At 44.2% G+C, this 17305-nt stretch overlaps 1 protein-coding gene across 2 annotated transcripts in view; it reads right to left on the bottom strand.

Annotated features, from left to right (window-relative positions):
* Positions 1-14234, bottom strand: part of ss (aryl hydrocarbon receptor spineless) — an 84356-nt gene extending 70122 nt beyond the window's left edge. For both annotated transcript variants that reach the window (XM_086984315.1, XM_086984316.1), the window contains exon 1: positions 12353-14234. In XM_086984315.1, the coding sequence (XP_086840441.1) occupies positions 12353-12408 (56 nt within the window). In that variant the 5' untranslated portion in view covers positions 12409-14234. The remainder of the gene's footprint in view (positions 1-12352) is intronic.
* Between the last annotated feature and the right edge of the window lie 3071 nt (positions 14235-17305).

The raw sequence follows: 17305 nt of genomic DNA, 5'->3' as shown, positions 1-17305 counted from the left end.
AGCAAATTTCAAGTGAACACCTGCTACTGCTGCTGGGCATCGATGAACCTTTTAAATGTAGCAAATAGTGCTTCCGTTATATATATCTATATGATGGAATATAGGGAGAGACAATAGGGCCTATTATAATGGGTAAAGCGTGAATAGCGTGCTAAACGCTGCTTTGGAGCATGACGACGACATCACTATTGTGAGATGAGTGAACCAGGATGACGAAGACTTAAACAGAAATCAGCCCATTTGACTGTGGCTGCTGTTGCGGACGTCGCCGCTACTACCGTCCTGGTTGTCAGGACCGTGCGGAGGTGCGCATATGCGCTAGTACGGCCGATTTACGAAAGGACAATAATTTGCCATTTATCGGTAGTTGTCGTTGCCGCGAAATTCAAACAGACCCCCGCCGGCGTTAACGATGAGTGTGGTATTCGTTTAGTTCCTATCTAGTGGTTAGCACAAGACTAGACAGATGGATCTTACGAGCCAGCACGCTTGCCTTGTTTATTTCCTAGACCACATATGCTACAAAACGATTTTAATAAGGACACGAACTATTGTACGAAGGTGTACTCGATTCCCTTAGCGAAAGCGCTATCAATAATAAACTAGGGGACAGAACATGGATTAGGCCTGCGAGGTGCAGCTTTTCTTCTAGGTATCACAGTACCATTACGTGACTGTTATTACTTTTAGTAAGCTTTATGTCAGTAGCGCATATATATATATATACATGTTCGGGGAGTCGCTAAATGTCAATCATACCCCTGCAACACGAACGCACGATGTTTAAATAGAAAAGCAGAAAGGTAACTGACAAAAATGATGGAAACAATTCGATGGATGGGCTCGATTGACTACCTCAAAATCCTCGAGGCGTCCTCTATCCGAATCTGTCCCATGGTCGAAGCATATAATATACACACACATCGAATTTCTATAGAAGAAGGTCTAGGTAGCAAGTTCCGTAACGCCATTCAGGTACAACAATGCGTCACGTACTGGTCTACTTGAGCCTGACGGTGGCTAATCTGGACACATTGATGTTGATGGACCTATAGCTTCAAAGCTTCAAACTTCCACCATAGGCATCTCTATTCCATTCCCGATTTAAATATTTAACGCGCAAAAGTTGAATAATTTCAGAACCAGCCGCTCGGTTTAATTTCGTGTGACCATTGACGACTTTTATATGAGTTGGCTGAATCACGTTCATCTCATTAAGATACTTGTCGCAGGCTGCGTTCTTCAATCAGCAACATCGCTTGATCAGAGTGACAGAAACATTTATCTGTCTATTAGATACGGCGACTGTTAAGATAGTCCATTAAACAATCATGGACCTGTACCACTGTTAATCTTTCGTTGGCCTAAAAACACAAGAATGATACACACAAGGTTGTCTCCACCAACAGGGGATGGCAACGATGTGCCGCTGCACTTGAATAACTTGTTCCAAGATCAATCGTATCGTAGAAATATGGAGGGAGCAGACGTTTGTCTGGTGTCTATGTAGACCCGTAGAGCACTTGTGGCATATATATATGACACATATATTTGGCCTAATGTTCAGAATGAAGTCAAACAGAGACAAGAAAAAAACATTTAGCTTAACCAGTGAGATCACTTCGCGAAATTATTACAAATGTCCCTAAAAGACAACTTAGTTATCGAACGAAATCTACGATTTTCTAATCTAATCTTAAAAAGCAAGGTGCTATCTTCTTCTGTAATATGTGACCGAGATTACACTACAAAACCGACTTCCTGGCAGGCACACTACGTCACTTTCTGTCCAAATAAAAAAAATTCTGTAGTACCGAGAATAACAAACCGTTCAAACCCGTCGACAAAATTCATTGTTGAATGGAGCATCCAACATTTTTCAAAAAAGTCTACCAGACCCATTCACCCTCGATAGGAAAGTGGTGATCATTTATTCCTGCTACCAATCACGGATCTAACTGACGCAGCTGCAGTTCCGTCCGTTTTAAACACCCACCCCCGGACGCCCCCACTGCTATTGTTGTTATTTCGTCGCCGGCATCATTGTTAGGTGGTGACACGACGAAAAGGCTTCAATGTCATTCGCTCAATTGCATGCAACGCTTCAACACTTTATTGAGCAAGCTGCGGTAGATGTTTGGGTGGCTTGGTGGGGTGTTGTATTATGAGGGCGTGAGGGGCACAGGGGCTGTTACCTTCATCAGTAGATGATTTTTAACTTCAACTGGCTGATTTCAAGCTATCTAAGCAACTAGCATCGCTCGTGTGTGTCTGTGTTTGCCGTCTGCTATTTATCGTTCACTCATAGCTAGTCTCGCTCAGTAACGGTACAGTAGAGCGGTGTATGTTCCTAATGGAGTGACACAACCGTTCTTCGGTCAGTGCGAGTGTAACTGAGTATTCCGGCGAGGGGAGGCCGGCTTGTCACAAAACGGCTTTCTCTCATTCCTCTATATTGAGGGGAAGGAGACAGCAACAGCGGCCATCCGTTTGGCCTGAAAACGCGCGACTGACTGCGGTAAAATGACGGTAAATTTGAACGGACACGACGAAATTGTCAAACGGCAGTAGAAAACGGCCCGAGGCTTAAAAATCCTTCAGGCGGAAAATAATGTCCGCAGATGTGACGAGGGCGCCTTTAGCAGAACAACTGAAAGCTGAACCTATATAACTCGGATCAGTATATGCACCTCATGCGTTTCAGGCATGTACATTCAGATGCGCACATCGCCTTTGCTTCGTTTCTTGATATGTATTCGATTTTCATGGCCGTATGCACCTATACGTGTGCACATATGGCACTAGCACAGTTACGTGTACTCTTGGCACCTCTATACAACGCTGCAATGATTCTAAGCTAATAAACCGCGGAGCAAAAAAGATCACGATATTGTCACGGACTGTTCAAACAGGTGGGTACTAGAAAAGCACACAATAAGGCGTTTTCGTGTCATTTCTGTGCTTTGCCCTAACCAACATTAATCATTGGACTAAGTGACCATGTTTGATGAAACTATACACAATGCTCGAGCTAAACCTCTATCTGTCTTTAAATTTGTAATCACTTTTCGTGCAAGTCCTGTGCCTTTTAATATAAAAGAAAAGTAGAAACAGGCCGTAAAACTATGTTACGCATCTTGTCCAATACCCTGAAAGTGTTTTTACCCCCCCCCCTCTCTCTCTCTCTCCCTCTCTCTTCCTTTCTGTTTTGATTTAATGTGACGAATTTTAATCTGTCTACACTTGTAATTTCCGCCGGCAATGTTCGACATACGAAAAGTAGCAAACGAAAGTTACGATAATATCGGAGTACGTAGACAGTTGCACACGTGTACAATCGACGAGGATTGTGTGTCATAACCATCACTGACGTTCTGAGAAGACATGTGCTTTTATTAAAAAATCATTACGTAGTTTTTAGTCTTTGTTGGCTAGCAGTGCGACAACCTCAAGTCTAATACGCGTCCCTTTACGATTGAGTAGGCCAGCTGTCACAATAGGAGACTTCGCAATTTTGAAAGTACGTTCGATTTCTCTTACATTTCTGTTGGCCCGACTCTCGTCAGAACGATATATATCCTAGTGTCACCCAACGCTCAAAGAAATAATGACAATCATAAAAAAGAACCAACAAAGAAAACGTGTCGAACCCCACAGAAGCACCGGATCAATTGCATATGTCCGGGATCTCTGGTGGTCGCTGTTCCCCATCCATCGCTTGCTTGACGATTTTATTCAGAAACAACACCAATAACAGCCATAGCAGCAACAACAAACGTTGTGCCTTGCCGTCTTCGTTGTTCTCCATAAGCACACGTATAAGCAAACGTATGGTTATACGCAGTAGCTCAATCGTCCGCAGCTTGAGCATATAGTACTAACCGATTTGATCTCCCTTCTGCGATCTAGGACACAAGTGGCATATAATGCCACTTGTGTCCTAGATCGCTTCCGATAATTCCAGCACACAATAAGTTATCCTACTTGTTTTTCGTTAAACAACAGTCGATTTCTTCTTGATATACATTTACGATTTATCAGACATATATACGACCGTAGATTTTTAACTGTCGAAAGGGCTCGGCATGGTCGAGGAGAGAAACTACGACTACTTCTACACGGAACGGGCCATTAGTTGTAAGATGGAAATCAAGCAAGTTCTCAATAAACGAACCAAGCCGGAAATCACAAATCCGGTAACTTCTCAAATCTGTTAGCCCGCACATTAGCTAGAAGAAACTTGTCGCTTGATTCTTCCAGTATAACATGACTGAAATGCTTATTACCAACTACCTTGCACAACTATAGGCTATACTGCGTTATGCAAAAGTAAATCACTTCCAGGTAAACCGGCGAAGCAATCAAAGCGTCTTCTTGACCGTAACGAGTGAATCCGAAGAAAAAAAGGTAACGTGTTGAATCGCGGCGCCAGATTACGCCGACCCGTAATCGGAACGACGCCGTTGTTCGGTGGCTCATTAAGACTCCGGCCCACAACATTTGAGAGTTTTGATTGATGATCAGTTGGGAGTCAACAAACACCGAACAGGCGTTTGAAAGCTTCGAGCGTCGTCGAGCACCGCGACGCTCGCTGCTACTGTCGATCAGACGGCGAAAGAAAGAGTGCGCGCCAGCATGTAGGATGATGCGGGGACTTCAAAAGACCTCCTGTCGGCTGCTACCGACGATGACGTCGATCGTGATGATGCTGATGATGACAATGACGACGAAAGACGGAAAACAAGGAAGAGAAGCAAGCATACCTCAGAATATTGGCACATGAAGTACATCGTCGAACGAGAAGGATCGAGAGAAGTTGAGACGCCTCGTTGCCGCTGTAACGATAGCGAAAAACGACGAAACCACGAAACGCTTGATCAATCTTAAGCGGCGGATGCTACACGCCATTTCTACAACTACGATAGCAGCAGAGTCGTCCTGTCCCTTCGTATTATTCACTCGTAATCAACCGCAAGCGACGGTACGGAGGTGTGCGCGAGTCCTCTGCTGCTTCCTCGGTTCACCCTCCTCTCGATCTGTCCCCTTTCTTTTCTCATCCGATATTTGTCTCCGCCAAAGCCGGACGAGGTAGAAGAGTCGTCAAAAATTGCAGCTTGCAGCGGATGCGTACATTAGGTCGAGCAGAAATAACTAACTGCTGGTGGGTATTCGTTGTGACTAATTGAACCTAGGGGCCAATTCAATTATTAAAGCTCAGCAACGGAATAAACATATCTAATGTGCCTACTAAGATGCACATTTTTAATATTCATAGTTCTTCTTGCGCGAAGACGATTAGCGTTATTACGTGGCTCGGCCTGTCGAGGGCACGGTATTTTGGCCGGTTTCCTTGCCTACCCCGACGTTTCAACGTATGACATGAACCATATGCTTCAATTTTAAGATGCATCTCATTCATCCTCGGGAACGTTGTTATCCTGTTGTGGTCGCTAACATTACTCAGTTATTCAGTGAAGATTTTTACGTCCATCCCAAGCTGGACATACACTTAATTTCAGAATCGTACACGAGAGATCTAAGCCGTTTGGGCTTCATTTCGTTAACGTTAATTCTACCAAATCGATCCAGAATAGACAGTAAATAGAGATTCCGTACGATAGTCTGTTGTAAAGTCCCTTGATCGATGTTTACCTCAAGACGTGTAACGTCGCGTTTCTGCTAACTTGAAGCCGGAAGCATGCATTTTGTAGGCCAGTTTTCTTTATGAGTCGAACGTAACGTGTGGCAGCGAAGATCGAGTGAGCAACATTCTGATAAAATGAAGATCGCAATTTAGTGGAGATCTTCCTTCCAGATGCAGAGAGCAACGGAGGGATATCGGGATGCAGCGAAGGTATTCTTAAGTGTTCGTTTGCTGTATCAAACCAAACAGCTACTTTGTCAGCGTACCATTGCTATCTATTGCTTAATATATAAAAGCCGAAAGCGAAACTGTTCGATGCATTTAGCCATGACATCGAAGGCCGTCGAGGAAAATCGGTACGAGCAAAAGGCGCCATGAGATGAGGGCTCGAGTGCCTGTCCGCAGTGCTCTGTACATCTCAGCCTGTCATACACCGACACCTGGACGGAAACGTAACTCAAACATATATCTAAGGACAGCCTGTTAATTACTGGAGTACATAGTGCGTGTCATCTAACCTTTCTGCAATTCCATCCACAACGATTGTTTTTTTCGATGACAACATTCCGGCCACTTAGAAATGTCGAATGTAGCGTACCAGCGCAAAAGCTCACTGAATGGGGTAGTACGTGATTGATTACTCCTCTGTATATTCGGTAATTGGCCGTGTGTATAAATAAATTCGTTCGTAATGGCGATAAACTTAAGAATGTACCACGCGATTCCTATTAACTTCACCAACAACCGATCGATTCCGACAATCAGACCGAACGATTTCTCATGCAGAAGAGTGAGTGATCAGCGTTGTATTTTACCACATCCGCTCGCTTGGGATGTGCCTTTAACGTTGAGAAGTCTGTGCCATTACTGATGGTCAAATTGTAATCGAGATGTGAACAAACCCACTGGGCGTCGCGTATTTAATCAAATCTAATCCCCCTCGAGCAGTACCACAGCCGGCTGAATTCGGCTAAATTCGATCGGCAACTAACTCCACCTTCATCTTGTCTCTCGAAATCTCTTCCTGTTTTCTCTTCGCAGAAGGATCTCTGCCGTTCTCGAACAGAAGGCGGGGAAGCTGCACTGTCGCTATCAGACGCTAGCAGTGCCATCCTGCGACTCGACCATCGTCGCCAGGGTTCGCTCAGTCCGGGAAAAAAATACTGCAGACGACTAGCTCGTTCCTGAGCGACCCAATAACAGGCCCGTATAGATAATGACGATGATCGCACATAATACACGTCTCCTCGATATGACTGCTCGAAATGTTCAAGATAGTAATAACAACAAGGCGTAATCTACAACAGTACGAAACATTCATATCGGGAAAACGACACACACTGTTTTTTGCCCATTCATCCGACATCAGAATTGCCTCATAGGCCGCTGCCGACATATAGTTTTCAATCGTTTATACCTACAAATGCCTAAACCTAGGACTATTTAATTTTCTCCCCCAAAATTGGCGAGTGTTGTGGCCAGCGACAATTACTAGATTTAAAAGAAATACGGTAGACACACTCGAGCGAAAGCAAATTATAAGAACCCTGTGACAAGCTGTCGCTTCGATTTGTCTTCGTCGTTGTTGTTGTTGTTGTTGTTGTGTTTCTTGTGCACTCGACGCTCTGCGCGGCCTACTACACGCATCCGGTGTAGTAGCGGTAGCAGAGAAAAGGGACGGGAAGCTGAACTCTTCAGACAGCCGGTGAGAATTACTCGACTCAAGGGAACTCATTACGGTTTTTCGTTCGTAAAACAAAGAGGTGTGACCTTCCGCAAACCGTCGGGTGATGAAACCGCGAGAGAAAGGAGCGGCGCAGTCTTCAGATGGCGGTAGGTCTCGCATCTCTCCGCCACTCCACAACAAGACTTGTTCGCTCTGAGACGCGCTGCCTTCTGTTGCTCAAATCGGCTGCCATAGGCAGAGTCTTCTCATCATCTAACACACACAGAGGCGCGCGCAGACAACCTGGGACAGCCATTCAGAACCACAGTATCGACACATAGGAAGATCTAATTTGCACCAAAACGCCTAAAGCATAGATGACAACGGATAACAATGTTTTAGTAAGAAGAATCATTTCAACCAGAAAACCACGGGCGAACCACGAGGGGTGTTGAGGGAATAACGGGTGGAGGAAAAGAGAGAAAGGGCGGAGTTCTCAAGATAACCGAACGAAGAGCAATCACAATCGAAGTTGTGGTGGTTTCATTTGGCTGTGATACCACAATCGCGTATCCGCGCTAGAATCCACTGATATTGCGATATGATATGGTGAGGTACTAATGGAGTCGAAAGAAATAAGAACCGCTGTAGAATAAGCTAAACCAGTCAAACCACCAAAAACCGCAATTTACGCCACCACATATAGTCGCGCTTAGACAGCGATATCTTTGAAGAACTAACCATTGCTGATGACGCTAACGAAAAGTTACGTATTGGCCTATAAACATGCGTGGACACTCGGTGCGCGTCTCTATACGCGTCCGTTGTATCACAGCTCCTGCAGCACACGTGCATTGGTACAGGTACGTACTGCTGCCGCTGCCGCTGCCGCCGTCGCCGTCGCCACCGCCGCCACCGTTGTTGCGTTAAGCGAGCATAACGGGTATGAATCACTGTAGCAGACGAAGGAACGACCGGATCAGACCTGGCAGGACAATCACCACAAGTGCCCGGTGACATAGCATTTAGCCAAAACTGCTTCAGTAGCAGTAGCATCAGATGATAATGAGCTAACAGTAGAGATGACAGTTAGGCCACAGACGGACAGATGGACAAGGACACGGCCACCGGCATCAGGCTAGGAATGGACAGTGCTGCCGCCGATTTCACTGGCGGAGCCGCTACTCCAGCTGTGGTTTTACGGATGAAGATTGAGCACAGCCGGACCTCTGGGATCGCAGCAGCGACGGCGGCTGCGCATAGTGACAGCCACATAGAGAATGCAGTAAATGCTACTACCGGTTAGAAGACAAATATGGGTCGACATTAGTGTCTGTGGATTCTTCTGGGCTTGTAGACGATTAAATGATTAATCAGACGGGTTATTTACCTTGGCAAGAAAGCTTATTAGCGACGGTGGGGAGCACAGTACGGTAATAGCAGAACTCGTGTTACACCGAACAAAGGACTGGCATCGTCTTTCCGCATTTGTAAAAAAAATAAACGATAAACAAAGAAGATGTTGCCAGCCCGCAGACGAACTAGAAAACCGTGAATTATGTTATTAATTCAGGCTGGCTCTACAGATATAACAGGACGGACCCATTCGTATCCTGTTGTGCACAATTAGAAAAAGCCTGTAACACATTCAGCCGACACTGTGACAAAGTGATTGTCGCCGCTACGTACCTGGAAGCACCATGTTTTTTCTAGGCAGAAGATCACGCTGGGCTTGTAAAAAGTATACATTTGTGTGTCGTGTTTGAAGGTGCAATGCCGCTTTCCAACTTCCTCTACGGGGCTTGTTTTTTCTTTACAAATGTGTTTTGCCGCGTAAGGCTTCCTGCATACAGGTATGGCATGATGATAACGATAATTGTTGCAGGCCGTTTGTCAGGTTGTTCAATCGATTGTGCTGTGGTTATTTTGGGTGGTTGTCTGCGCATGAGGAGTCGACACCACTTGTGGTACCTAGATCTCTACTAACCACCGATTACTTCGAATCATACTGGTGGATTCAACCAGAATTACAGAAGGTGACTTTAGTTCGGGCTTGCTAACTGGCCCTTTGTCTTAGCGAGACAAATGGGTTGGTCGCAGAAGAAATAAACGTGTAACTATACTTATAGGGTTTTGAATCCCCGCAATGACGCTTCATATTCGGTTAGATCATAGAGCTAAGCATTCGCATATGGACGCCTAGAGAGGCACAGAAAACCAAGTAACATTGCTTATTACATTTCTCGTACGGCCTATGTTGATAACAAACGATTGCTTATATTAAAGATTGAAATGTAGCAGACATTGATAATTATCACAGCTCCTGTGATTTGTGGTACTTCTTAAAAACAAAGTCACGTGTCCTATGGAAGGATACACATTTAAACACCTTCTTACCTTTGTATGTCTTCAAAACGTTTACAAAACCGTAATAGCTCTGACATAAGGGTGATTCTCAGGTGTGGAAGATGATCTTATCACGATTGTGCAAAGCTTCGACTCGGTTTGTCTAAGGTTTCGGGAGCCGAAATTGAACGACAACAGGATCGTCGAAACGCCTGGGAAGCATTTTACGACCTTTACGCTTATTTCGACGGAAATGTCCGTTGTCCTCCTTATTTCTACTTTTTTTTTAGCCCGCCATAGCTGTGGTTAATGTGCCGTTACTGCTTTAGCTGTTGTCCCTGCTTTCGTTACTAACGATAGATTCGAAACGTTCAATTGACGGTGACAATAGTCGACAAGTTCTGCTCCCTTCGGTTTCTCCTAAATCGAATAAGCCCAGAGCAAGCGAAGAGCCCAAATACATAGTTATTATTATATACGAGAGCATGATACTGAGTGAAGACAAAATTCAACAATCAGCTCAAGTGAACCGATTTGGTGATGATATGATATGGCCGTCAGCGTCTGTCGGTTCGCGTTGTTTGTCCGAATATTGGCTAGTGGGGAATGGTTGAGAAGACAGAGGGTGAAGCGGCTGAGTGAAATGGGGTGACAGAGGCTACACCTCCGCGTGACACTGAGAGTGATCATGCCACGACAAAAGGAAAAGAGAGAACAACGAGATGATGAACAGCTGCTTGTGTAAACCATTAAAAAATCATTAGAGCTATTACAGGTACGCGTATGCGACTGTGTACAAACAGCGGTGCTAGCGTTGGTACAACACTGGGGTAGCGACATACGCAGGGGCAAACAGTGGGCTTCAGCCCAAGCCACCACCGGTGTTTTTGCTACTGATCGGGAAACAAACTAAACCTATATTCTTCAAGCTACTGTTTTGTTACTACCGCCTTTTAATGTCATGCCTAACGTTAGCACAAGCCGGTGCTTCTGGTGCCGCTTTATTAAAAACATTAAACAGGTGGATGACTAGATCAACTCTCCTACTGTTATTACATTTGACTCATCGTTTTTAATCTTGTCCCTGAACGGGCCGGATTTCCCTTAAGCAATTTCAGCATTGTCTTCCATATAACAAGCTAACATTGTCGTCGCCGTTAAACATCATCGATAGATTTACAAGCAGTTATTAGATTAAGCAGTCGCCGATTCGTTGGCGGTGCCGTAACGTTAACTCTTATCTGCACGATAAAAATAAGTTATCTGTTAAAACGCGCGGTAGACTATGAAGATTCAATGAACCGTTTATTTTACATACGACATTAGTAATAGGATGGATGTAGTGGACTTTAACACGAATAGTAATAAAATAAGCTTCACCCTGAAGATTCCAATGGTCTTCATTCTTGAATTCAACATGTCTAATACGATAGAGTGATTTCAATTATTAGGTCGTCTACCTACTATTGCCTCCAAATACTTTTAGCATAATCCTAAAAAATGCTTGAGTCTTACTGCCGGTCCTAACGCTAAGGATTGCTTCAGACCACTATTTTTTCAACGCAAAATTAAGTGTATCTAAGCCCGATTTCGAACCTAGACCACCACGTGTTAAGTTTAGCAAACTTGTTACCACTATACCACAACAAAGTTTCGTAGTTATCGACATAGAAATTTTCAGAGAAACGATAAAATTCTAATTCTATGTTTGCATTACTTTAATCAGGCTCGTTCATTTATAGATTGAAATGTTAGCGAACATGTCCTGACATATATGTCTCTTTCAAGAACACGCGAAGCGGACTCTCTCTCTCTATCGCCTACCTAAATCAGCTTCTCAGCATCTATTTATCTGCCCTTTTGCCACCTTGACAATAAGATCATCAGCTTAATTCTGTAATATTTTTCATGTGAAGTTTAAACATTCAGAAATCAGACTCGTATAGTGACCATCTACTCTGTGTACTCGATGCACCCATTGTATATCCGCTCGGTTTTGGCCAACTTAGAACGATACTGTCACTGAGAGACTATACTCTCCCCCGACGATTTTGTCAAACAAAACAGGATATCGCCATCTTGGATTCGTAAACGCTCCTGTCCTTGTATTCAACTGTGTTACGGTGTCAACATCGACACGAAAATAAATGTGGCTTATTTCACAGTAAACGTTACCTGGAGTGCACTATGCTGAGCTAAATCAGTACATGAGGATGCCCTCCACGTAAGCATCGATTTTAGCGCGAAGCACAGCTACGCCCCCCTCCTGTATATACGTGCTTTTGCGCGTGCACTCAGCGCTATCTGTCATACGCTCTTGAACGGTACAGCTAGCTAACGTTGGTCGCGATGTCAACGACGATAGAGAAATTACGTATAGATGACGGGATAATGATAATGCATGCTTGCAACACAATCTATATATATATATATATATATATATACACGTAAAATTTTGATTTATATGGGAAATTAGCAACTGCCAATTGCGCGTAATTTTCAAAACACATCGTGGTTTGAACAGACGACTGTAAGTTAGTTTGATCTCACTTTCCACACAAAGAGCATAAGGGCCACGTATGATTTGACCTTCGCTGTCAATCACCACTGGTAGTTATAATGGTTAGAAGGGGGCCATGTAACTGCGCTACGAAGTTATTTCAATTCAACATGATGACAAGTTACAGCGCGCTTACCTTTTAGAGTTCCTTCTCCGTCTCTTGGTGGCATACGTTGCGCTTAGGTGACTCATTTTGTCAATTATTTCTATAGCTTCTAGCAGTCCTTTTAATCACTTTTTTTCAGTGTAATCTCGTAGACGTGTTTCGACGCACAATTACGATTATAGCCCCGGAAGCTCACTTTACCTTGCCTGTGGCCTTAGTCCGCTGAGTTACATAGGAGCAGGACTACTTGAAGGCTTTGCTTTCGTAACGACAGGCCCGGCAAGGTATTGCCTAAACTTATGCCGTACGAAAGCTAGCTTAGAGCTTTCAACGATACTTAGTTAACTATCATGGACAGCTGCGCGAATTTCGTAGAGCATTCGCATTTGGCTTACTCTCCCTGGCTGCTTGCATACGTCACTGGTTTTTCGACTGTACGTCACCACCTGCTGCCTAGCCGAGGGCACCTCGGAGGCCTGACGCCTCATAAACGCCACAATAAATAGGCACTATGGTGCCTGTTACCTTCCAGAAGCTTGTGTTAGCACTTGTTGACAGGACAACCGTCGAAACCACTGAGATTCCAGTTTCCCACGCAGATGTACACAAAACCGATAATAACAACAGTGAAAAAATTAATTCTGTATAATCGATGTGTATGTGACTGCTGCACTATCCAGCGTGCGTTGCACATACGACCCTTTGCTCAAGCTGGTGTTCCTTTCGGACACTCGTCGATATCATTTTAAATACTTCATCGGCTTCGAGCACACTGAGCATCCTCAGATAGAGATGGGTACCTTAGGAATATTATAATCATCAATGGCTCTTTTCAGAATCGTTAATTCCAGCTAGGCAACGACTTTTGCTAGCATTGACTGATTGCTTCAAGCTGCTACAATCTATGTCGACTCTGATGACAGAACTGCCATTACCGTAAACAGCGGTAGTAGTAACAGCTCAGTGAACTTGTCTACAGATCGCCTGTTTTGCTCCATTCAACTTTACAGCGACTCGAACAGGAGGGGCTCACTATTGTCGATGATACTTTTCACCATATTGATTCGAGTAGAAATGGTGTTGGGCAGTAGCCGATGGACTACTACTAGGTCCACTAGTTGACGCCTATTTTAATAGGTTGGCAATAAATGTAGGTGACAAACTTGTCGAATCCGCCAATCAGACATCCTCACTGTGGCTTCTTAGTGGTAGAACACACTCACTGCACATACACTCACGCGCACTTCCGAATCGTTGTTTCTTGTTGCCGTGCTTCGCTTGAAGCAGCGCTTACCTCCCGGGGGTACTATCGAGGCATAAAATAATAGGCCTGCATCTGCTGGGGTGCCCTTGTTCTTTGCTATATGGCTGGATGCGGAGGTACTTTCCAGTCGAGAACAGTCATCCACTGTTATTCCAGGGCACTCACGGGCTAAGCGTTAGCCTTTAGAGACTATGGCATTCTCAGAGCATATGAATGCACAACAGCAATAGAAATAACAACAACAACAACAACAACAACAACAACAACAATAGTTTCCGCTCCATATTATACCTCCTTCGATGTCGGTAGATAAATCCTAGGAAAATTGGATTTGGAAGCTGACTTGTGCCCTGTTGTTTTGCAATTTCTTCTTAATTAGTAACACTGTTGTTCTAGTTGTTGTTGTTGTTGTTGTTGTTGTTGTTGTGCTTCGGTAACAAGCGTTGTGCTGTCATTACGAACTAGATGAATAGCAGCTACACCGAGGAGAACGGACAGGCGTGCTTGCTTCTTCAGGCAAACTGCTTTCTGCCGATGGCAGTCCTCTTCTTGCAGTTTGGCTGCGGACAGATCCGCTGCTGCTATTGCTGCTGGGCAGAGCCGAACGGCAGCGGATCAGAGAGAACGCAGGCACAGCAACATTACAATAAGCCGGGCTACGGCTGGCAGCACCAGTAGCTGCTTGATTCGATGGTTGGTTCGCTGGCTCGCTAACTTGCTAGCGCTCCATGGTCTTTGGACGGTCGGATGCCCGCCCATGTTTTGATCAGGGGGCGGACCCTTTGTCAGTCAGTGGGCGGAGCCACGTTGTCGAAGCTTGGTGGAGGCATCGTGGCGCCATCTGCGGACGCCAGAAAAAACTGAAGGCCTGGTGGCGAGGTCCCGCCGGGGTTCGAATAGTAGCGCTCACTGGGGCGCAGATTTAGTGGCCGGTTGATCGGGGGTCTGTTTGGTTCGACGGGAAGAGCAGAAGAAGCTGAGGACGGCGACGATGACGACGACGACAAGCAGTACGTTGCGAGGCGCCATTAATGATAGCTTGCGCAATTTCATGAGCGAAAATACTGGCGGGAATTATTTTGGGACATTGAGAATGCACACTGAAGACTGTAAGGATGGTTTTGCTTCTAAATGCGACAATTTATTGAAACAATAATATACAACTTTATCGCTAACCGTTTGAACTTTTCAACGCTGTTCCATTCGTATCTCGCAGCTTTTAACGAGGTACGAAACGAAGGAACGAAACCGCCGTCTGTGTGTTGTCGGTTAATTACAATAAGTTATTTGCTAGACAGTATTCATTAGTACTGTCCGACATCAAAGATAACAAATGTAACTTTAAGGTTAATATAAAAAAAAGTTGAAAAATATGAATATTGAATAGATCCCGTTATACATTTTACGGAAAATGACCTTCAATAGTCTAAATTGAAGTGTGGACATCTGTGTGGATGTGCGTGTGTGTTGAGTCGCTGCTTTTAACGGTAAAACTCTATAATATTATAGTATAATATAATGCTCTTGCGCAAATACTGTTTCTAACGCTCATTCTTATACATAGAAAGTGTCATAACTATGACATGTCTATTTTTGAAAATGATCGACGCACGGTAGCGCGTTATGTAGAACCTTTTGTGCTGATCCATTTCTTTGGTAGATCCTATATAATGCCAAAAGTAATGCCAAATTATTCGTCAATAGACAATAAGCCAAATACGCGTTTAAAGATTGCGCAAAGCTTAGCAAAAACCTCATTCGACACTGAGTACGAGAAGGTAGAGAAACACTTCATCAGCCGGATAATAATTCCTAATATTTCTACTGAAGATCGAATTCCTACTGGGGTTGGAAAAACATCTCTAAAATTCGGGCCGCGCTCTGGGCCTCAAACAGTCTCTTGGGTTGTTGGCACGCCATTGTTACGCGACTGTTACGCCACTAGTTGGTCACGCAAAAGCGCACTATTTCAGAGGAATTCTTTTTTCAGCGAAAATATATAGTGATCTATAGTGGACCATGTCATTTTGGCAGCAAATTGCATTAACCAAGTAGCTGTAAATAGGATCAACAATTTTAATGGCAGATCTTGCCATGCACAGATAAACTTCCCAAAACGAGCGATGATGCCCGGGATATTGCCTCATCCAGCATAGTTGAATAGATAAATTCAACTTACCTAATTAAGTTTCTACACAACATACCTTCGGTTACAATGAAATGTTTTTTCCAACTACATGATCATGCAATCTTAAGACAATCAATGAGCGCCAGTATTACATGTATAGTTGACCTAAATGATGGTGCTATTTATTTCTCGTATCGTCTAGTACGCGTCGACTTATTAGAGGCCCCTTTGAACGATTATTTTACCACAGGTATTCACAACTCCACGCGCATAGATATATATACATAAGGAATATAATACGTGTATACGAATGACGGGGAGCAGCAGGTCTCACATGAGTGCCGCTGGCTCATTGTCCTGAATTTGATTACAGTATTTGTAGCTATCTCGTTATATATGTCTGCTAGGTATTTAGTGCTCGAAGCTTGACCATAAAAGTAGGATTTCCTTCATGTGTTTACACAGAATTACGTGCGGTCTGTCGGCCTTAAAAATGATTAGAGTATCAACCACGTCCACGCATATATATCTGTCTCCTGGACGTTGCGGCCCAACTGACCTACCCTCAATAAAGGATGATTTTTGCTCTGAAAAGTTTGGAACTGTCGGTAAGCTGAATCCATGGCACTCAACTGTTAAAAAGCAGTATCCCATAGTCTGGCTCTGCACGATTAGTGTAGGGACTTTTCCAGTGGCTCAAAGAAAATGACTCTGGAGAGTGTCTTGCCATTGAATATATAGCCAGTGAAGGCTCAGCAGGACAAAGCAATAGCTGCAAAGAGTTTAAGGCCATAGTCTAAAACAAATGCCCAACGCTACAGATGTATCCAGTCAGTTGGTGTATTCATAAAATGTTTGTAGATGCTCTGTAGTATCGGCCTGTAGCTTTTCAATATTAAATCACGATTAGTTATCATGGTTCGCGTATAATAGGAAGCTGATGGTTGTGGCACTAGTAGCGATAGTAACTGTAGTTAACCAAAGTGGAGAGCATTTCTGCCGTCGATTCCACTGCCGCTGCTGCTGCTGCTGCGGCGTTTCTGCTTCGCTTCTGCAATGCGAACGGTCATTGCAGCCTCAGCCCACACGTTGCGTGCTCGCATCACTTGGCATAACCGTACCACTCCTCACGTAATTCATCGGTTTGCATTCTCTCTGTTGTTATCTCTTCCCTATCAGAGGTCCAGAAGTAACACTGGCCGCCAACAGTCGGCCAGTCCTATATCCAGCTTAGCGTATAGGTGATAAGAGTGATACGAATTATTACTGTTTGCGTTACGAGGGCATTACGAGTGACGACGACGACGACGACGACCGCTTAAGTTGGTCGGAAGGGATGCCGTTGACGGCGACGGCGATGACAATAAAGGAGAGGATAAAGGACGAGCGCTTAAGTGATTTTTGCTGCTTTTCCTTTCATCGGTCGAAGAAGGGCATCGATCGCTGCCGTTGTTATTTAATAGCGAACGAAAAAAGAGTCGTTCAACGCGCAGACCATCTGAGCTGACAAATTCCTTACATACTCAATATGTTTAAATTCACTCACCGTTAATTTTATGCCACATTCCCCAGTGAATTACTATTATATATA

Source organism: Varroa destructor, unplaced genomic scaffold (genome assembly GCF_002443255.2).
Source record: "Varroa destructor unplaced genomic scaffold, Vdes_3.0 BEIS01000003.1, whole genome shotgun sequence".
NCBI lineage: Eukaryota > Metazoa > Arthropoda > Arachnida > Mesostigmata > Varroidae > Varroa > Varroa destructor.
Note: the sequence above shows the minus strand (reverse complement) of the source record. Positions and strands in the feature narration are given on the sequence as shown.